The sequence below is a fragment of the Patagioenas fasciata genome, chromosome 3, assembly GCF_037038585.1.
Source record: "Patagioenas fasciata isolate bPatFas1 chromosome 3, bPatFas1.hap1, whole genome shotgun sequence".
Classification (NCBI taxonomy): Eukaryota; Metazoa; Chordata; class Aves; order Columbiformes; family Columbidae; genus Patagioenas; species Patagioenas fasciata.
This window is the reverse complement of record NC_092522.1, coordinates 71,854,546-71,877,660: the sequence shown is the minus strand read 5'-3', so window position 1 is coordinate 71,877,660 and position 23,115 is coordinate 71,854,546. Positions and strand designations below refer to the sequence as shown.

Below are 23,115 nucleotides of genomic sequence, written 5' to 3'. Positions count from 1 at the left end.
GGTAGGAGTTTGGCACTTTCCTCTCTTAGGTACTGTTGAAAATGTCATATACTGGTTTTGCTGTTACTACATGTGCTGTAAGAATTTCTGTGGGCCACACTGGAGAGCAGGACCCTCTATGAAACCCTGAGAGCTGGCTCAGGTGATGGCAGAGCCCAGCACAGGTGGGATGTGGTGGCCAGCAAATAGAAACCTGGCTTCCTAGCATGTGCCATGGGCAGCAGCAGGCAGCAGCAGCTGGGTCCTTGGAGAGGAAGCTTGTGGAGACAGGTCGTATAAATTATGCACAGCAGAGAGCTAAAACAAATGTGCTGTGGGTGAGCAAAACTGTGTAATGGGAGATGGAAACCCAGTGAGGCAGTTTGCTTAGGGTCATTCTCCAGTGCTGGCTTATAGATGTTCAAGGAGAGGTCAGTTAGTGCGTGCTCCAGTAGTCACCCTTACCTGCAAACAGCAGTGTCAGGGTCTGCCTCTTCCTTGGCAGCCCACTGTTCATTGCCACTTGTAAGCCTTGTATCACAAGGACTGTGGTCTCTTGTAGTAACTACGTGGTTGCCTGAGTCTGTGGAGTGGCCATGTCCCAAACTGTTCATCAGAGGTACACTTAGGTTGTGTTCTGCTGCATAATCAGAGGTTATTGTGAACACTAAAAAACCCCACACACTGTATATTTATATGATCAGTTCTTTTTAGTGGTTTCATAATACCCCATCAGATTTATCACTTCTCCAGCCAAATGCACAGCTCACTTCATGGCTGATCTCCATTTCTTACTGTTTTCCGGCATGGGATCACTCTTTCTTAGAATTCATATGATTCATGGGTTACAGGCTTTTCTGTTGAAGTGCAATATGTCTACAGAGACAGTTGTGACTGCCACCATGCTTGTGACTTAATCTATGCAAAAACCTCCAAGAATCAGTGATTTGGAAGAAATTCCTACCTGCTGTTTGTGTAGGATGGCCATATGGCAAATCCTTGTGTGGAAGTCAGATACGTCTGAGAAAAACCAGACAACCTTCTGATACTTTCTCCAACAGATGTAGCTGCTTATTCCACTTTTTTATTTTCTCTCCAGATGCTGTTGAGATTGAGCTTTGGATCTGCATTCAGCAGCTTTTGAATTCTAGTCTGTGTACTCTGCAGGATCATTCTGACAAATTTACATTTTCCAAACCCAGATTTTGGGAGTTCCTAATTACACCTTAGGAAGTGCTCCTGAATTTGAGCACCTCAGTTTAGTTACAGAAATAGATAAATACCCAACTTCTTTAGTCAGTTCTGGAAAATGCCTTTAAACTGTTGAAAAACACTGAGACAAATTGGCTTTTAATATTAAGTGACATCTTCTATTTGAGAATCATTCCACATATATTCGTGACTCTTAATGTAAATGCATTCCAAGATGCAGAAAAGGACAGTGGAAGTGTCGAAGTGGTACTGGAGAGGGATACTGCTTTTACCTGCTAGAAATTTAGCATCTTCAGAAATAACTGAGTATTGACAAGCCATCCATTCTGAGCCCACAGTAGCATACAAATACTTGTTGCCTACTGAGATCTTCTCATTCCCACATTGTCCTCAGCTTCTGTGTAAGACGTTTCGTGAGCAATAAAGAACAGACATTTCATAACTTGGTGTGTGTAAGTTTTAGGGCACTTGTATTAATTTGAAAGCTTATAAAATCATGCAAGAAGGCATGCAACCAGGAACAGCTGGTTTGCTTTTCTGTCTTCCATAGTGCCTACATTAGAAAAGCTGTTACCATCCAGTTAACACAGTTGACCCCCCACAAGGGGGATCAAACACAGTTACCATCCAGTGTTAACTGTGAAGATTTCTTTGAAGGCATCTAGATTAAACCAGTAAAAGATGTCTTCTGCAGCTCTAGTGTATGCTCCTTTGTGCGTGGTACATGGCATGCTGCACCGGGCTGCTTTGCTAGAGCAGTAGCCATGATAAACCACATAAACACAACCTTCTGTAGATGAATGGTATCTCCTGCAACTGAAGCCTAAGGTGTCATCCAATAATTTATCCTTCCTAATGGATTCGTTTGATTGCTGTGATAGGGGCACAATTTACTACCCTTCGTACATCAGAGGTTGTGTTCTCAAAATGAAGTTTGGGGATTTACGATATTGAACAGGGTGAATTACATGTCAAGTTATCAACCATCCTGTTTGACATTTAGTCAGCACCAACAGGAGCCAGGCATTTAGCAAGATGAGGCTTCTGTAGCACAGTCTTTCAATAGGATTGTTTTATTTCAAGGCTGTTGTTAATCAAATGTTTCTAGAGAAAATCTGTAAAACAGGCTGTTAATTGCATTGACTGTTGTGCTGTGGCCAGCCATGTATTAGTGGTGTGTATTGTAGCTGTTACCCTTCCTGTAAATATTGTCAAGGCATTACCTCCTTGATTGAAAATATTTCATCTGGTAATTCACCAAGTCATTTCAGTTTGGAGGGAGGTGGCACCCTGAGGTAAAGACTCCCAGGGTTAGGAGTGCCTGCCAGTATTTGAAGGGTATTTTTGAAAGGAGCGAGACACCTTCATTATTCCCACAGCTCAGTACACATTTGCAGAACTGAGGAGGTTTCTTGGCATGTGCTCTTTTTCAAAGTATATTCCTATCTGGAAACATTTTATTAAAGATTTCCTTCCTACAGTTCCTGCCTTCCTTTTCTGACGGTTCTCTATTGGTTGATATAGCTTAAGATTTTTTCTTGGCCTATTTTTCTCTGTGTGCTCTGTGACATTAAATCAGTATGCTTCAAATGCTGCTTTGTGGATTGTATCTAGACTGTTGGATGCTTCTGTATGACCTGCTGTCTTGTCTCCTGAGGAGACAAAATATATCTATTTGCACGGGGTGACCTGTCTCACCATTTCATTGCCTCTTTTTGAGCCTTGATTCCACTGGCACAGACCTGAAGCTGCCTTGATTGCATCCATGCAGGAGGAGAAGGAGGTGTAGCTGGGAAGCATGTCTTCATTTGTACCTGTGTTGTCAAACTGGAGTTGCTGCTGCTGTGAGAAACTTGATTTTGATCTAAATGACTACCGTGTCTGCCTAGAGTAGACCACCTGTTGAATAAGGTTCAAATGAAAACCATTAATGCCTGTATACACAAACATGGAGAAAGTTCTGACATAACTTGTGATAACAAAAAGAGATGTGTGTCAGTTTACAATCCTGTTCCCACCTCTTATTTCCTTGCTTGGTGCTGTAACTCTAGGCAGCACAGGAGAGGGGAGCAGCTTATTGCATTGAGTATATGATCAACCAGGCAAAGACAAAATGAGGACACACAATGAATTTGGCAATAGTGTTGCAAGACAGAGTGTCTGCCCTCTTCAAACTGCCAAACCCTCTGGCATATTCCCTTGACTTGGAAAGTGAAAATGCAGATCAGAATCTTTCCTAGTGAGTTGTCTGTCCCTTGTGTTTTTCAGTAAGAAAAAAGAAAAGTTATTGCTTCAATACAGATGCTCTATCCTTACATTTAAGGTCCCAGAAGGCCTCTGACTATGTGACAAGAATTACTGTCATGGATATTGCATAACAGCTTATGCATAATGTTTAATGTATTCTTAGTTTTATGAAATATGAATAATATTGGAGACATTTTGAGTAGTAGTTTAGATTTACACTGTCTTTTTAAGGTGGAAACAAGAGGTACATTTCTAGTGCTCCTCAATGACACTGTAAGAGTTGAAATAGTTACTATTAAACATGAATAAAATCCATAGGAGTGGAAAAGAGAAAAATACATTGCATAGATGAATTATGGGAAAACCATAAATGTTTTAAGCATTTCTGGAGATTAGAAATGCTGTACCTTTACTTGAATACCATAGCTGTCTCAGCATCCTTCCTCACTCCTCTGTCCAGAGTGTGTTGCTGCTTGATGTGGAAGGTTGGAACTCAACTGAAAGGACAGAATTTTGAAGAATGTTTTTTGTTTTTTGGTTTGTTTTTTTTTTTTTTCTGTGTAAGGTTTATTATTAAAATGAAAGCATTCAGAAAAAAAAAATGATGTGTGCAACTTCTGTTAAGCGTCAACTCACATTGTGTGTATTTGTTTTGTGACATACAGGACAGTTTTCCAGCTCGGTTTGGAGGAATACATTTCGTCAACCAGCCATGGTATATCCATGCCCTCTACACAGTTATACGACCCTTTTTAAAGGAGAAGACACGAAAAAGGGTACTCTTCTGTTTAATTGTCCATTACCTGGCAGTTGTAGTGAGCAGATGCATCATACTCTAATAAAGTAGATATACACAATATATCAACTTGCTATTAGTGGAAAGTATTTAAACATGTCTGCATTGCAAAGAGTGTCTTTAGCTGTTTTAGAAACTTATGCAGTGTTATCCTTTAAGGACACAGTCAAGCAGTGCACTTAAATGTATTTTGAAATGTAAGCATATGCTTTCTTCTGGCTTATATGATAAATATTGTCAACATTATGGTTTCTGTTAAGATTCCTATTCTATTCTATTCTATTCTATTCTATTCTATTCTATTCTATTCTATTCTATTCTATTCTATTCTATTCTATTCTATCCTATCCTATCCTATCCTATCCTATCCTATCCTATCCTATCCTATCCTATCCTATCCTATTCTATTCTATTCTTGTGTCTTTCTTTTAAGAACAGAGGTAGTGAGTATGAAGTCCTTTCCTAGTGTGATTTTCTTGACATTAGTATGAACTGAAATACATAGCTGGTGTATAGTAGTTTGCAAATAATGGTTTGAATGAAAACCCGTAAAAGGAAATTTGTGTGCATGCATCTGTGCATAAGCACAAGCAGACACTGAGATATTGCTGAATTTGCAGCATTTGCATCACTGCAATAAATTAGAGCTTGGTGGTGATAGCACACAGAATGATATTTTTTCTGAAACCCAGAATTTGTCATCCAGGAAAACACAATCAGCATAATGTACAAAGCAACTACAAAGAAAGATTTTTTTTTTTTTTTTTATGAGATCAGCTCTCTAAGCAATTCTGTATTTTCTCTCCTCAAACACAGCATACAAGGCCACAATGATTCTTGGTGTTCAGCTGTTTTTTACTGACAGATTATGCTTGAGAGACCTCTGGTATTCACAGATTTTGAACTATAGTTCACAAAGCCTTTTATGTAATATCTGTTACAAATATGTAAATAAAACCCCATTTTACAGGGTTCAGTTGCACTCCGTTGACTACAGCTTCAACAAAGAACATTATAGCGCCAGATATGTTTGAAGCCTTTTTAAGTCAAGTGTTAAATATGCATAACCAGGGAGTACACTACAGCTCATGGGTATGTTACAACATTAAAAATAAGTGACAAGGCAGTTGGTAATGGGTGCTTATCAGTTAGCTTCTAAATTTCCATTTGGACACCTGAATGAGTGGCATACATTTCCAGAAACACTGACTTTTTACAAATGTTATTATCAATACTGGCTGTCTATAAGAAGTAGACAGGTGGTTAAATATTGATTTAGAGTCCAAAACTTAGTGTCAAAATGTGAAAGTTGTGCCCAGCACATAAAATTTAAAATCAACTTTAAAAAAACCTGTAAGAGACAGAACAAATGATTGTGAAAATCTCAAACCCAGAAGAATTATCTTCAGAATTCTATCAGGCTTGTTATTTATGTATTGTGTTTATCCTAAATTATTTTATACTTTTTTAATATCTCTGGTAGATTTGCAACTGCTAGCTGTATTCAGATAAAGGTAGTACTAGGCGTGTATGAAAACTATTGCTAAAAATTGAAACATTAAGTTGGAAAGGCACCGTAAAGCAAATTACTTTTACCATTAATATTTGTTCCTTTACACAAGGATAAATTCCTTTCTGAGGTGGATGAACATTACTGGGTTTGCATGGTCATAGTAAGCTTCTTGTCTCCACAGCTGACTGGAAGATGGGCTGAAAGCAACATGAAACAAGCATATACTTGGTCTTTTTGTCTTTCTGCCTTTTTAAATTTAACTCTTGATAAATCATGAGACAGGGAGCAGAATGAAGCCCCAATAATCCAAGGGGAAATGGTTAGTGACGTGCTACTCCACTTAGACACACACAGGTCTATGAGGCCAGATGGGATCCGTCCAGGCGTGCTGAGGGAGCTGGTGGAGGTGATCACTAAGCCACTTTCAGTTATTTATCAGCAGTTCTGGCTAACTGGGGAGGTCCCAGTTGACTGGAAGTTGGGGAATGTGATGCCCATCTGCTGTTAAAAGGCAATGTGCCACCTTGCCTTCCTGCCTGTTTCTGTGCTACTCCATTAAAAAGGGTTGGGCAATGCCATTCCTGCTGTTTAATTGTATGGCACTTTCTGGGAGGGTACTGGCCAGTGCCAGCCGGTGCTTTCTTAGATGTTGCCTAGTAACAATTTTGGGGATGATGTGGACCAGTGAGCAGTATGGCTGAGATGAGCTTGTTCTGGAGGTGAAAGGGGTTTAACCATCTGCATATGAACTGTGCCACTGCACTCACTCCCAGTCCCAAAGAGTGAATCCTGGCCCATCTTACTTGCTAGTCTAGAAATAACTGCTGTGAGCTGTCTGTGTAACCATACCAAGAGCAGCCATTTCCTCCCAGTAGAAGGCCTGCAGGGCCCACGTGTCTGTGGGAGAAGGTCATCCAAATCCAGAGGTGGTCTGTTTCTAATGCTCATCAGTCAGATGTTCCAGATCCAGAAGGACAAACAATAAGGTTAAACATAAACATAAATACAAGTATCCATATACATATATGTCATATTAATATAAATACATATATAAAAATGTGAAGCATAGTTGATAATCAGTCTACCTAAACAGTGGTGGAAGATATCAAATGGTACATCAACTATTTCCGCATTGTTATCACAGAAATTATTTTATTGTTATTATTTACTTCATATATTGTCAAGTATGGATGGTAGTTACCAGTGGAGTTTTCATTACACTGCACTATTTATCTTATTTATAGGACTAATGGTTCAATTCTGAAAGTCAATATATAGTCCTTAATGTATACAGTGAATATTAATTTTATTTATGATTTATGTTCTTAACTTATTCACTGAATTTAATTCACAGGATTAGAGAAAGCAAGTAACAAGAGATAGTCAGTCTGTCTGTCTAATTTTCAGTCCGTGTAGTTACCAGGCATCAGTTCTTACCCTCCTTAAGGCCCTTGTGATGTAAACATTTTAATTCATTCATACTTTAATCACTTTGTGTGTTTATGAACATAATATGACTATGCTTAAGCAGAGGTGATCTCTGCTAGCCCAGCACAGCCAGAATACTGAAACTGCCCAATATCCTCTGATAATGATGATGTAATTCGGGTTTTAATGATATTGCTTTGGTTTTACCTGCATGTGTACATACAGATATTCCTGCATGGTAATAACCTCAACAGCCTGCATCAGCTAATACATCCTGAGATCCTGCCTTCAGAGTTTGGAGGAATGTTGCCACCCTATGACATGGGGACGTGGGCAAGAACACTGCTTGACCATGAATACGACGATGACAGCGAATGCAATGCTGACTCCTACAATGCTCCTGCAAAGGATATAGAAAAGGACCTCTCTCCCAAATCCATGAAAAGGTGGGTTAAAGGTTCTGTGGTCTTCTAGTATTGCTATAAGATTAATGTTTGCCATCTCCGTCTTTTATGAAGCTGCAGATAGTTCCTTCAGTTTATTATATATGAGGACCCTTTTTTTCCCCCCCTTTCTTAATATCGCAGTTGGTTATAGACCATAGTGTTGATTACTACCCATGAGAGTTGTGACCTCAGTGCAGCTAATTGTTTGGTGCCATGTAGGTAGTGTATACAGTGCTGTGTTTGGAATAGACTGATATCCCACCCTAGCCTATGGTACGTATTAGAGAGACAGTGCTAGCTGGAGTGAGCCTCAGTGCACAATATACATTTGGGCCAATTATCCAGCTGGGCAGTGATGATAACTCTTACCTTCCTCCATCTCACAGCCCAGTGCCTGGTATCTACAAGCCTGTGGGTGCCAGGACATTTACAGCATCTGAACTATCAGTCACAGTGACTGCACACAACATGAGAAAAAGTAGTGAGGAGAACCAGGACAAAAATCAGTGCCCGTCATTATACTCAAGTCTGGCAAAAATCCTGGTGTTCTGATATTCTTCTCTTTGAGAAGACATGGTGTAATTGCTTACTGCATTTTGCCATTGAAAATCAAGCAAAGTCTAGGGAGAAGTTATTATAGTTAACTCTTCAGTAACTATGGAAGGAGTGAGATGATTCACTCGGATGGCGTAAATCTGGGGTAGTAGAAGGGAGAGGGAAAAGGTTACAACAGGGTGATAGAAAAGATAGAGCAAGACAACAAAAGTCGGAGAACAGCTCATAAAGGATAGGCCTAGCAGTGAATCAGCAGAGAACAAACAGAGCAGAAAACAAAATATGAAGTCATTAAAATTAAGTCAGAATATGCTAAGCTGAGAATTCAGTTTCAGGAGATGGCATTTGATGCAAAAGGGAGAGACACTCTGGAAACAGATGAAACAGGATAAAATATTTTCAGACTACTCAGCCAGGAAGATGATTTTGGCTGGAAAACAGAGGACACAGATTGAGGAGGGCAGTGCAGTTTGAAAGGGAGGTATTTTTTTGGGAAATAGAGAGGAAACAACAGGAGATTGTCACAGGAATAAAAAAAGAAGAAAAGCAGTGAAGTTTAAGGATTTTGTGTTGAAAAAAATACATACAGTGCAAGTGGGAAATAGGAAGAGACTGAATGGGAATGAACTAGGATAAGGAGAATCTAAAAAAGGTCCTGAAGCCTTATGACAAAGATGCAGTTAACACATGTAATAAAGAAAATGAGACAGCAAAGGGCCAAAGGAAGTGAAAAAGTGAGCAATACCTTTATATATTAATTGACTGTAATGCAGGAGCTAGGAGACAATAAAGAAGATGTCTTGGAGAGAAGGGTGGAATTTAGCACCTGAAATGCAGAAATCTTACTGTTGCAAAATGAAGACATCAGAGTAAATAGATTCATCCAAGGATGCAGCAAAAAACCATGAGAAGGCCTGTGACAAGACCCTTTGGAGCAGACTTTTCCAGACTATCCTGGGCAAGCACATTATTAAATAGGAAAGCAGTGGATCGACAAGATTCTGCATTCTTTCTCAAAGAATGCTTTCTCACGGTTGCCTCTTCTCATTTAACTTGTGCTTCAGAAATCCTTCATGCAGAATTACGCTACATTCTTTCAGTTTGGGATAGCTGACATAGTGAGCGACATACTGCAGAAAATAAGCATGTTGAAATTCGTATCTATATTATATTTAGCTGAAATTTCCTTACCTTTTTCACATTCTTTTTTTCAGTTAGCATGTCTGCAGTGCCTTCTGGAATCCTTCTTCCCTGTTGTTGGATGTAAAAAGAACTAAAAGTAGACTTTCTGTGCTAGTACCAAGTAAAAGGGAATGGTAGTAAGATGGACAGAAAGTCCAGGGACTTTGATTTATTAAATGCACAATCTGTGTTAAAATGGACTTAGAAAAGTTAAGGTAAAACAGATAAACCATATTTCATTAAAAATTAAATTTAACTTGAATTTGGCACCTGATGGATTATTTCACTCAGTTTAAAACCACACTCAGTGTGGTATGTTACTACAGCAGAAGGCTTTTGACATATAAAAAAGCATGACAGTAAGTCAATGAAAGTGCTCAACTTCGAAGAACAAATTTCACAGGCATCTAGCAGATCTCCAGCAATTATCTTGTTTAATTTGGCTTGCAATTTTAAAATTGGTTTATTGCTCTGAAATAATATCCTTCTTAAACCTGCTGAGAATTCACTTATTTGATTCTCATTTTTACTCCTATATGAACCAGTCATGTTCCTCCAGATCTCCTTGAACTTTTGATGAGGCACTCAGCTGGAGCTGCCTGGACCTGAATCCTGTTTTCAGCTAACCCCGCAGGGCAAATGTCTGTGTTGATCAGCTTTGCAAAGTATCTGTGTGTGGCTTTGGTTCCTCACCTCTGCAATAGGACTTTGTAGTACAACTCTGTCCTGCTGTATTTTCTGAGAATTTGTCCAGTAATGTCTGTAAAGTTATTTGGGAGATATAGATAGAAGGTGCTATAGACTTAGACAAATGTTTTTCCTTTTACCTGCCTCCATTCATGAGTTACTGCTGAAAGGAATGAAACATGACAATAGATGTTGATTTTAAACTGATTGAAAATTTTTTCTCCTTCTTCAAGGCATTTGAACTCCTGAGCTTACAGCCCATAGATCAGGATTTGTGCAGTTCCATTTTCACATCTGTCTTGGCATTGGAGAGTTTGGAAGCCCTGGGAATTTATGGCCAATACTGCCTCACTGGGAATTTGAGCCCAGGTTTGCAGTATTTCCAGCTTGCTTTCACTTCACTGGATGAGAACTGAAAACCTTGGCTGCTCAGATGTTGGCAGCCTAGGAAAATGCTCATTCTCCTATTAGTACTTGCATTCGATTTGGACTCCTTCAAAACTAATATGCTTCCACAGCATTTATTTATCTTGATGAACCAGATTTTCTAGGAGTACAGCTTCCCACCAGAAAATTTTCAATCAGCTTTGCATTGGCACGGTACTTTGTGAAGATTTTAAAAAGCATCTTTAATTCAGTGATTTAGCTTCCTGCCTGAGGAACTGACCAGCGTTCTAGATGAGGGTTATTGTACAGTTTTAATTAAAACTTTTAAATTATGTTTATCACAAGAGAGACCATAAAATTTTTAAATCTATTTTTCTTGATTTTAGCATTAGTAAGAGAATGGCTAAGTATTATCAGAAAATGTGTTTAAAGTTTTCACATAGGCTTTATTTCAGAGATCTTTTCTTGAGTTTTTGAAGATTTTATTTAGATTTTTTGAGAAAGACCAAATTGTCTTTTGCTATCAGCCTCATCCATTGGTTTCAGTGAATGATACCGGTTTATAGGAGTGGGGAATTGACTCTGTATCTTAGGAGAGAACAGAATTGGTAAAGGTTTTTCTCTGTGCTGTTGCTCTCCAAATGGGCAGATCTGTAGCAATGCTGCAGTTAGTGTGTTTCCATTAATCAAAAATAGAATCCTACATTGTAGAGATGTACACATGCACTAGCCATCTCAAGACTTTACAGAAGGGAGAAAGGCTTTTCTAGCATAAGATTTATCTCACTAAAGGAAACATCTAATAAGGATTGCATTTATTGTACCTCAGAAGTGTCTGCTTTTTGACAAATTGAGACATAGGTGATGTAAGACCCACCTTAACACTTTGGACTTGATTTTTGATGGAACATTTGATTTTGCTGGAGGTTGCGGTTTCCTCTTTTCCCCTCACACATGGCTGTTGCAAAGTACCAGTATCAGTGTTATGCTTCTGTGCTGAATCAGAGAATCTGGAGAAATGTTACAGTCGTCACTGGATTTGTCCTTACCGTCCTTCTCTCCTCTGTTTAGTTGAGCTGATAAGTGAGTTTGACAGATGTATCCGTTGCTCCAGAAATCCTGCTGGCCATGGCAGGACTCCCTAGGCTTGGCTTAGGAACTCGCAATGTTGTGCTTAAGTGCCATTCAGAAAAGGAGCAACTCGTCCTTCCAGCTAACACATGCCACTGATTGCAGTGTGCCATTAGCCAGCTGGGTGGCTGAATTGTACCTTCTTTACCAGCCCAGTGCCATATAACCTCCTGGTAGAGAGGCTCAGTGCTCAAGTCAATACAAGAGACAGCTTAGTTTGCCCTCTGTTGTGTGCTGAGGATGCACCCTGTTTCACTGAAGAAAAGAGGATATGCTGTACTCCACCTTTTGCTCCTATATCCACAGACCAGCACTGAGCCTGTTAAAGCCGTATAATTATTCCATGAGGGTATTTTCTGACTGTTTGCAATGATCACATGCTCAGGTAGTGCTGTACCACTATTTTTAAGCCCTGGCAGAAATTAAACACAAAAAAGCTGAGGTTTACCCTCATTTTTCTTGATCTATAAATGTCAAATAAACATATTATCCTCCGCAGGTCTCAGTCGGTTGTGGATCCTGGGGTGCTGAAACGCATGGATAAGAACGAGGAGGAAAACATGCAGCCTTTGCTTTCACTTGACTAACAGTTTCTGAGCATTGAACATGAACTGAGGTGGAAGGCACTGTCTCTCAGCAGCAAGCAAACCTTTGGGAAAGAGTGTACCAGCTGGAATCCCATTTACTCTTGTTAATGTAGCATAATGGCATCAGGCAGCAGGTTTTACTATTCTGCCTGAATTTTGGATGCCCTGGGGTGAAGAAGAAGAGGAGAAAAAAGGAAAATAAAATGACATAAAAAATAAAGAGGAATCAATAATTTATTCTGTAAGTGCCAACTTGTTTGTAAATACAATATAATCCTCCAATTTGACTTTGTAAGTTATGGTAAACAAATGGTATGGAACTGAGCGACTATTAAATATGTTAATGAAGTGCACCATAAAAAAGAGAAGGAAACGTGTGTGCGCTCACACATGCACACACATACACAGAGAGAAACACATACTGAACAAGGAAAAGTATCAAAGCCAATTAAATGTTGTCCTTCTTATAGGAAGCCATATTGCAGCTAGCATATTGACTGCTGTTTTGTTTTCTCTCTGCAATGCTCATCTAGTGTGCAGAGAAAAAGAGGGAATATTAGAACTTGGAGATGCTGCAATCAGTCAAATATTTCCTAACTGTAGGAATTGATTTCCCAAATAACATTGTGGCTTAGGATTGTGATTTACCATAAACCATGTAGCATTGTGAAAAAGGTAAGAGATGAACTGGAACCAACTCTTTGACAACCTTGTTGTTTGGCTGTATGGATCTGTGAGGTTTCTTCCTTAACTTTTCCTTTAGAGTTCGCAAGTAGAATGTCTCGTTACCCTAATCGGGGTATTGTCATGTGGGCCACATTGGAGTTACTTCTCTTGCATTTTGGGTGCACATCAAGAATTTTTCCAGAACTCTGTTCTCCGCTGGAATGAGAAAATAGTCCTCTAAATAGAGTGTAATAACCAATATTCAAAAGTAAAGCCTGGCAGCAGAGGTGGAAAATCAATCACTGAATACTGTGCACTAGGAGACTGGATACATATATATTTTTACCAATCTCTGGCAAGCATACAAGGTGACATTGTTAGACAAGTATATTTAATTGACGGTTTGTACAAGAAATCATGCCTATTCAATGTACTTAGATATATTATAGATTGTATATTGAGACAATGTCATTATTAAGATAGTAAAACTTTCCATAAGACAACAGCATCCCACTCCAAGCAAAGATTAGTATAAGTTGTAGTCAAACATCTCAGCCTATGTGTTTAGGACACTTTTGTTTTGGTTGTAATGTGACTGTATATATTGAACATGTGCCATAATAGAGAAATACATTTTACCTCAAAAGGGCAACAAGTTTCACTAGGGATTAGGTAAATAATATGAAACACAGGGGCTGTGTCATCTTTGTTGTGTGCTGGCTGATGTGTGTGCAGCCTGTTGTATGCCAAGGCAAGAACGTAGTTTCTTATTAGGACTTAACTCTGCAATGAGGGTGAGAAGACACAGGTTGCCCACCATGACATCTGAATAATTAGAGGCATTGTAAGACCGTGTCTGGGCAGTGCAGGGATTAGTTAAGAATACACTGACCACAGCGGAGGAAATAGTTTGCAGCAACCCCACCTCTCAAGTGCCGGAGTTTAAAGAATTTCTTCCATCCACTTCAGTGATCACTGACGTTTCAAAGTCACCAGCTGTAGGTCACCTCTCACTGCCCAGGATGATTGTAGCTGTAAGACTGAGTAGACTGGGATGAGTTAAGAGTGAGCAGAGAGTGCAATCTTGGAAGCGTGACATCTCAGAGTTTATCTGTGACTCCTGTGGTGACAGCTTTGGCATTTCTCAGGGCTGAGACAACCCTGTCTCTTCCAGCACCACCCTTGGTTAGCCCAGGCAGCACACACATAAAGCTTTCCTACTTTGCAGTTCATTCACAGCAGAAATAGAGTATGCCCCAACATATGATTTCAATGCAGGAACTTGTGTGAGCAAGTCATCGCTTTTCTGCTCTCTTAATTATGTTTTCATGATACGTGTCATGAAATGCAAAGAGAAAAGATATGGAGCCTGAATGTCTTTTCAGTCTGTCCTACAAGTGTTCATAGTAGAAACTGTTGTAATACTACTTCTATGGTTTGAGAGACTTGAAAGACTGATGAATCCTTATATATTATTTTACTCAGTCCTATTTTTTGCGTACCTTGTAACATCACGCTGGATAGGTGAGATGTGTCTCTAGGGTTTGCATAAGTGCCATATTTGAATGTATGTTATAACATGCCCACACTTATGGTTACTAGAATAGTGTATTGCCATTGATCTGATTTTTAAACCCTTTCAGATAAAACTCTAACATCATTAGATTATTTTTCCTTGTGAGGACTTCAGGATTTAGTCAGTATTCCATATGTTTGCAAACTGTGATACAATGCTGACCAAAATCTTGATGGATGCTTTTGGATACGTGGGCCCAACCTTGGTGTAAACCAGCACATTGCTGATTTTAGAGTACACCAGCTATCTGGTCAGAAAATGCAAATGCTTCTTAGATCCCCACAGAACATCTTTGCAAGAAAGTGTGTCTGCTCAGCTGTATGAAGCTTAAAATTTGTTTTGAAGCTTAAAAATTTGTTGTGTTTGTAAATCCTTTATTTATGCACTTAACTGTACTTTATGTAATGTTTTCTGATGCCTGATTTCAGCTTCAATTTAATGTGTATTAATATATTCTTTCCAGAAAGTGAAAGTAGTATATATTATAATTTTGTGTAACTGCGACCTCATCTCTCACTAAGAATAATGTACTTTTTCAATAAGATCCTCAGTGTTAAAGAGTTGGGCTACAGGTCTTTGCAGCTGTGACTTTTATTTTGCTGAAGCAAATTCTAACAGTGGTATCTGCAGTTGTGATATTGGGTAAGAATATGAAAAAGGTTAAGAAAAATAATTATCCTTTACACACTCTCAGTATTCTTTGAAGGCATTTCTCTTTTACACATCAGGGTCTATAAAGGATTTCCACCTTTCTTTTGCTTCTTGTAGAAAATCTTTATAGGTAGGTCAATTTTTAATAGATTAAATTTGGACTGAAAACTTTTTCCAGGCTTTATTATTATTATCATAGGAATTGATGTCTAATTTTTATAGCAGAACTGAAGTGCTAAAAATAGAATTCAAATGCGTGGGAGGAGTTTCTCTTAATTTCTTACCTTTGTTGTATATTGAGTAGAATAAACCTTGTTGTAATTATGCATGCTGATATGCATATAAAAAAATCTTGCAATATGAGGATCTTAGTGGAAAAACCGGACACACCTGTCCAAGCAACTAAGTGAAAAAAGGGAAAAAAAAGTGTAAAAATTGATAGTTTCAGACCTTTGGCAAGATCTAAAAATTTCACCTTACTTGATGTCTCTTCCATGAAATAATGCTTAAAAATATATAGAAAAGTTATGGAAACCCAAAGCCTTCCTTCTGCCATCAGAAATTTCCATAGTCTCTTGGCTTTATAAAGACAGGTAATCAGTCCCACTAAGTTCCAACAAATACACAGACTCCAATAGGTTTTAGCTGTAAAATATCTTTAAGAAATCTTTACAAAAATGTAAATTTACTGTATAGCAAATTGAAAAAGATGTTTTGCACTCTGCAAACATGTTGTGCCTCGTCAGAAAAGATATTTGTAGAGACATACATAAACTAAACACAGAATTAAAGAAAACAGTAGTAGAAGGGACCTCAAGAGGTCATTGATATATGGAGAAGCAGATGCGCTTTAATGTGTCTCTGAAATAATTGTTTTAGCTTGGTACCTTGCATGGAATGCTCCTTGTGTTATTTAGTCACAGTCACAGCAATGCCTCAGCACATTACCTGACAAAATTGTAACCTGAGAGTATTTTGTACATGCCTTTTATTATTTATCTGTTCTGTTTGGCAAATTAAAAAGTTAACCAAGCATGATAACAACTACTATTTAGAATTACCTGGGAAACACTTTGCAATAAGCTTTGGTCATGTCCCTGTTATTATATTGTTTCTATTATTAGCAGAAGATTTTTGAAAATGTCAAGTTTGGGAGAAAAATTCAAAATCAGGCATCGGGATTTTGTTTAGAATATTGAAACAGAATTTGGTGGGGGCGGGACTGAGTTTGGTTTTGATAATATTTGTTTTCCTGCGGGGAATGTCCTGCTGAGTTATTGAGAGCATTGGGTACCAGCACAAATTTGGAAGGTAAATATCGATGTCAAAGGCAAGAGCAAATGTCTCAAAGGATTGCACTGAAAAATCACTTAGTCACGTGGCTAGCTGTATCATGTTCTTCTAAAGAAAGGCATTTTGCAAATAGCTTATGAGCATGTGTTTGTGGTGCTGAGAAACTTTTGTCCACGAAGTCCAAAGCACACTATGAAATCAAGAAAATAATAGTTACCCATTTTTCAGGTAGCAAAACAGAAACATAGCCAGTTAGAGACATTAAACTCTCAATGGAAGTCATTCACATTGTGTTTATATAGGGCAAAAATGACACTGTGATCTCTCAGTCTGGTTTGAACTGCAGGAGAGAAAAAAATGTGTCCCTGTTTTGTGTGAGAACAATGTCTGGTTGTTGATTCAGTTATGCCTGGTTTCTTCAGAAACCTACCTAAACATTTTACCATGAGACCTTCACAAACCAGGGTGATCTGCTATTCTGTGGAGTTAAATCTGAATGTACATTTTACCATTTCTGCTGAGGAGATGGTAAAAAGGCATTATGTGCCCCAAATGGAATGCCTTTCTTCCCTGTATAATAAATGGAAAAAATATATTTTATTCCGAAGACCTCCAATAGGAAGTCTTGTCCGCCCAGTAAAGAAATCTGAACTTGATCAGGGAATATCTCCTTTTGAGGACCTCGAAAGATACTTATCTCCATTAACTATACAAGGAATATCGGTGTTTTGTTTACAGGCATGCTTAAGTGACCACAAATGAAAGTGCAAGCTGGGTAGATAAGACTCCACATCCTGTGTTGCCTTGTAACCTTGCATGATCCTGTGTCAAGGGTCTGCATTTAGCACATTGATTTGTACATACCCTTCAACCTGCATTTCAGCTTTCAGTTCTGTGGGAATTTTTTTTTATATCAGCTTTTGGGATCTGAATTTGTTCACTTTGTATGGGTTTGTTGCCACACAATGGCATTGACCCCTGTTGGATTGCACAATTTGCAAAGTGATTTTGTTGTTAAAAAAAACCAACTTGTTGTATGCTGTGTAGTGGTGAAGTTGAACATAGAACACAAGCTCCCACTACTTTGTCACTCATTCTCAAATGTTTTGTGTGTGTAAACTACTTTAATACCAGGCATGCCAGACTCACATGGTATGAGTTTAGAAGGAGAGAAAAAAGAAGTTTCTGTAGTGAGTTCAAAATGTGAGTTGATAGAATGTCTGTGGAATGCAAATGGAAGGGAATCACTACACACAGGCAAAATACAGATGCCTCCAAGGGAAGATGCTCATGCTTCCTTATGGCACACATTTTTGTTAAAACATGACCACAGTATTTTGTCTATGGGGACTCTCGTCAGCCAGCTCTGTTGTTTCTGAACCAGTCACTTACAGTAAGTCCTCTCTAATAAACGTGTGACAAAGCTTCCTTTGGCTTTAGTAGAGAATTTGCATCCAGAGAATTGGCATATCTGTCAATTTGCAGCAGATGAATGGTGGGGGTTAATTAAGATTTGTATTTGATATGGAAATGCTGCTGTGATTCCTTAAAGAGGCTGTCACATTGTAGGCAATGCACAGCAGTGCCTAAAGGCAGGCATCTCAAATCAGGTCCCTTGGTTAATAAAAATTTAAGGGGAGAAAAAATCAAGAGAAAAGATAATAGAAGATGATAGAACACAACAAAGAAAATAAAAAGCAGAAGCAACCCTGCAGTGGAGAGCCATATAAATGGCAAAAATGATGTGAGTGAATTTGCATGAACATTTCCAAGAAGTGGATCAGTAGCCTGTCTTGTGTCCCCCATCTACATTATGAGCAGAGTTTCTGTTTTATCATGTTCTACATTGTATGGCCATGCCAGAGTTTCCTAAATCTTTAGAAAATGCTTGAGTTACCATGTGAAATTGTAGGTGCAGTAGCTGAGCTTGTGAACATGGTTTAATGATCAGTGCATGCCACCAGATTCTGAGCTGGGGGTGGGCCCCACGCTGACTCAGACCTGGCTACCTGAAGGATTATGTGAAAGACCACATCCTGTATAGCTGAAGAAGTCGTGCAGGGAGAGAAGGAAAGGAAAGGTAGGAGGCCTTCCATGCTTTTAAGGAAAGGTAGGAGGCCTATGAAGAAAATAGCATTGGGGAGTTGGAGTGAACTGATCAGTCATTTCAATGTAATGGTGAGGGAGGCTTTCACTTGCTCTATAATATGAGGGAATTTACTAACCCCACCACACATCTGTCATCAGAAAGGAGAGAGAACATCATTCTCTCTTTCCAACATGAACTTGGTTTCGATACATTTAAAGCTGATGTATACGCCAGGCCTGAACTGCCTCTGCTGCTGGTGTTTCCATGGTGGCTCTTGGGATGGGAGTAGCATGTAGAATGCAGGAGCTGGAAGGTGAATGTCCACTAACATGCCCATAGCAAGAGAAGGAAGGGATGCATTCTGCAAGTCCCTGCTGCAGAGGTAATTTTGTGAGAGAATTCAGCTCTTGCTCGGATTGAAGCCTGCCTTGCCCTGACATCAGCATCAGTGCCTGCTCTGTGTAGAAGACTGTGAGTGTATGTGGTGTGGGAATCTCCCTGGTGCACCTTGGTGTCTCATGCTAATTACACAGTCTTTGAACTGTAGCTGGTGATCTGTATCCTGTGTCTTTTAACGTTCTGCTGGTGATGTTAATTGTAGCCATTAGTTACTCAGAATGCAGATGATTTAAAGGACGCTGACAACTTTAAGCATTACACTTAATGTCTAAAAATATAAATTGGTGATTGTTACAAGTAATGCCTAAGATTATGAGTTTCAGGGTTTGGTTGCATTATATCCTAGATGAGATTTCTTGTATAACCGCTTTCCCTTAAATATGGTTTTCTCTGAGGTTCATGTGCGTCTTTCGTGCATCAGTGGCAGAAGAAATTAAATGGTAGAAAATGTTATTCTAAAACTATGAAAATATTCAGAGAGGCACATATAGAATACCTGACACTATTTGAAAAAATGCTTTGCAGTTAACTAATGTTCAACTTGAAAATAATGTCTCTTTTAAATCATGTGGTTCTCTAGCTCTTTCACTCTATGGACTGTTCTGTGAATTGTGTCCTAGAAACCTCTCCCAGCTCTTCATCCTACCCCCTTGCATTCAACATCATTCTGTCTTCTGTATGTACTTTATTCTGCAAATAATTGGAGAAAACTGTAAAAAAAAAATCCAACACCCTGATTATCTGCAGACTGGAGCTTGGAGACCACTATTTTAAATACTTTCCTTAATATTTCTCTGGTAACAGGATGAAATATAAATGAGAGCAACAGCTGACTTAATCAGAGAGAAATACAGAAAAGTCTGGCTAGGAGTCTGTACAGGTATAGATAGACAGTCATCTGAGAGAGCTATAGTCATCTAGGATGTTACCTTCTCCTGGCTGTTAATTATCACTCTACAGGTAGGGACTACTGCCCCAGCATTTAAGCAACACCTGCTTATGGAAGTACTCCAGTCCCAATGAAGGCTGTGAACAACTCACTCTAACTCTGTTGGTTCTGCACTCATGCAAATGTAAAAGGATTTACATAATTATTAATATTAATACAACTCTCTTATGAGAATAATGATTAACAGGGAGTCATGGCAACATCTAAAATTGCTAGATTGGCTATCTGTGCCTCAAGGCTCTCATGATTTGTAGTACTTGTGTAGCAGTAACCACTGAATATATTTTTTTGCATGCAGCAATCTACTTTGGAGCCTTACTGAAAATACTATAGCACCATATAAAAATTTAAAAAATAAATTACAGGGGTAATTCACAAACAGTGCTTGTATCCTCAGGATAAAATTTGTTTGTTTCTCAGTTTAGTACTACTAGGACTCAGGGGGTCTGAGATTTGTAAAGCCAGGACAAGTCTATCAATCAAGTTCTCTCTATGTATACTTTCAGTAACTATTCTCTTTTCAGAATTTCTTGTCAGTTTGGATTTTCTTCTTGGACCTAGTAAGCTGGTTACTTTTGTTCTGTTGTGTTCCAATCTAAATCTGAAGATTAAGCAACTTTGTGAAACATGTCACTCTTTATATTGTATATTTAAATATCAACACTTCTCTGTGATCGATGGGCTGCTTTGGAGAGTACTACTACTTTAAGTCATTGTTGATTACTGAGGAAGAATGACATTCTGTTAAATAAAATATGACCAAATGAAAATTAAAATACATATATATATATTTTTTTGTGTGTGTGTGTACATGGGAGTGTTTGTCTGGCTTGCTTGTGCTAAAATGTGTATGTAGGACATATTTTAATTGGATGAACTGTACTTGAATTTTTTCAAAGTTTTGAACAAAAAATGAGAAATAACTGAGTGGCATATCAGCATGTAAGTTTTTTGCTGGTAACACCAAATGTCTAAAGTTTTAGAGAGCTAACATATTCCATGTTTACAATACTGTTGTGAGCTGTCGCTTGGAAGTCTGCAAGTTGTGAATGTCCTCACAGGTGAAGATCATGCAGAGATGCAGCCAGGAAAAGCTCATTTTCCTCTCAAAGATCTTTCCTACTCTCCTGCCTCTTAACTTCTTCTGTACTGTGTTCCCTAGCATCCTCTCATGCTCATTGACTTTTCTTTTGATGCCACATCAGGGAGAAGTGGTATTAGCTCCTCACAGAGATGCCTCTTCAGGAAAATGTTGCTGTTTTCAGGAGAGAGTAACCAGGGTAGGACGGAACAAGCTATGTGGCTCTGAAGCAGTGCCCGCAGAATGACGATATTTCATTCCTGATTATATTTTTCTTGGGAGGGTGAGACCCAGTAAATGATAGCCTTGTGTTTCTGTGCCTCTCCAGTGTCCTTTCTGTAGTATTCCTTACTTGAGGTGTAAGGACACCTATTCACATTTTATGTCTGTTTTCTATATCTTCTGTTTACGTAGATTAAAAAAAATATACTGCAGTAGCTTTCTGTTTCACACATTATCTCAGTGGTATATTCCAATGTATTCCTTATGACAGTTCAACAAGGTGTAACTTCCCAAGAAGTACGGATTTCCCAATTACTATGTTGAAAAAATACGGATGGTTTCTCCTGTAGTCCTTCACCTCTCAGGTACTACATTGTTGTGTACAGTATATAAGCCAGTGCTGCACAAGGGTGCATTTCATCATTACAGCTGCAACAAGATAGGTGTCAATAAAGCTCTCTGCTCCCTTTGAAACCCCTCACATCTCACTTACTGTGCAGAATTAAAGCCTCTGTAAGCTGGTGTGGTTTACTGCAATACCTCACTACAGTGCTTTGAGTTACAATCAATATCCATTTGTATGTTCCTTGGCTGCTTTTCCCTGAAAGCAATGTGATCCTGGTGTGTGCGTGTACCTGTGCACTTGTCTCCCCCACCTCTCATTTTGGAGCCCTTTTACCAATATCAGCTATCTTTGGGAAAAAGAGGCCTCAAAGTTCACATCTGTGTTGACACATGACAGCACAGTGTGACAGGTTGCCTGGCCCAGATGTGGGAGCTGACTCGAGCATCCTGCACATCCTGTGTGTCTCCAGCACCTTTAGTTCCTACCAGAGGAGACCAGACTGTGGGCTGGAGGATGGAGGAAGGAGTACCAGAATTGCCTTTACTTTGAGTGAATCAGGGTACAAGTACCTACACCAGGGCTACGCAGAGAGATTAGACATCTAGTTCCTTAAAAGTAGGCATGTCGACAGAGGAGACCAATGCTTTTCACTCCCTGACGTCAAGCAGAGCGAGCCCTTGCTGTCAGGCACCAGTGTTTCTGAATGGGCAGGAGATGATACACAGCTTCCAGCCAAATATAACCCTTACCGGTGTGGAGACATGGCCAACAGGATGCGCAGAACTATTGGAGACTTGTCTGGAGCATTAATTACCTATTAAGCTACTACAGCTTTGGTGCAGCCTACAATAGCGCTGTAATGGTGTAGGATACAGGACTGGATAGTGAAATTGGGAGGAATGCTATTAATATTAATGTCAGTAGTACTGGTGATGTTTACAGAACCTTGTAAGTGTCCGTTGAGCATGATATAAACATAGTAAGTGTTCACAAAACTGAAAGTGCTCTATGACAGTAGAAAATAAAATACTTTGCCTCATTGCTTGCACATGTCTTAACAGTGCTGATTGCATTCTCATGAGTTGAGTAGTGAGGAAAAATAGCATTTGGCCTTCTAGACCTGTACAGATGGTGGGCTGGTCAAAAGCCCTTCCAGTATCTGAACCCTGACTGACAGTGTCCCTTCCCCTCTGGACAGATTACCAGGCTGTCAGGCAATCTTTCTTCCCTTCCTCCATCAGCTTAACTGTTGAATACTCGGAATACAGCTGAGAATGTGCATATATAGCAAAAATGTGTCATACTAGTCAAAATGGGGACTTTTTAAAAACTCTATTGTTCTGTTCTATTCAGAGCTACAACTTTTGAAGTTTATTCTTTTGTGAAAATTTAATGCCTTGCCTCTTCTTAAACTTTGAGAAAGTTTCCTATTAATGAAATATCTTTGTTTAAATTTTATTTCCAGCAGTATTAATGCTAGTGGATTCATTTCAATTACTGGAAAGAACCAATTTCTTCCTTGTGAAGCAATGAAGTAGGAATCAGACTGATCTGACCATATCAAGTTCCCAAAATCACTGCATAAAGGCTAAACCTGATGAAAAAACTGTGGTTGAAATGCTGCTCTTAATCAGAAAAAAAAAAATCATTTTTTTTTCTTTTAGCTGATGCATAACCTGAAACTTTATAAAAC

At 38.9% G+C, this 23,115-nt stretch overlaps 1 protein-coding gene across 2 annotated transcripts in view; it reads left to right on the top strand.

Annotated features, from left to right (window-relative positions):
* Window positions 1-20,561, top strand: part of CLVS2 (clavesin 2) — a 60,294-nt gene extending 39,733 nt beyond the window's left edge. The window contains exons 3-5 of one of the 2 annotated variants that reach the window (XM_065834743.2): window positions 4,104-4,214; window positions 7,401-7,621; window positions 12,063-20,561. In XM_065834743.2, the coding sequence (XP_065690815.1) occupies window positions 4,104-4,214; window positions 7,401-7,621; window positions 12,063-12,150 (420 nt within the window). In that variant the 3' untranslated portion in view covers window positions 12,151-20,561. The remainder of the gene's footprint in view (window positions 1-4,103; window positions 4,215-7,400; window positions 7,622-12,062) is intronic. The other variant, XM_071806583.1, reaches the window with a different exon arrangement.
* The last annotated feature ends 2,554 nt before the right edge of the window (window positions 20,562-23,115 follow it).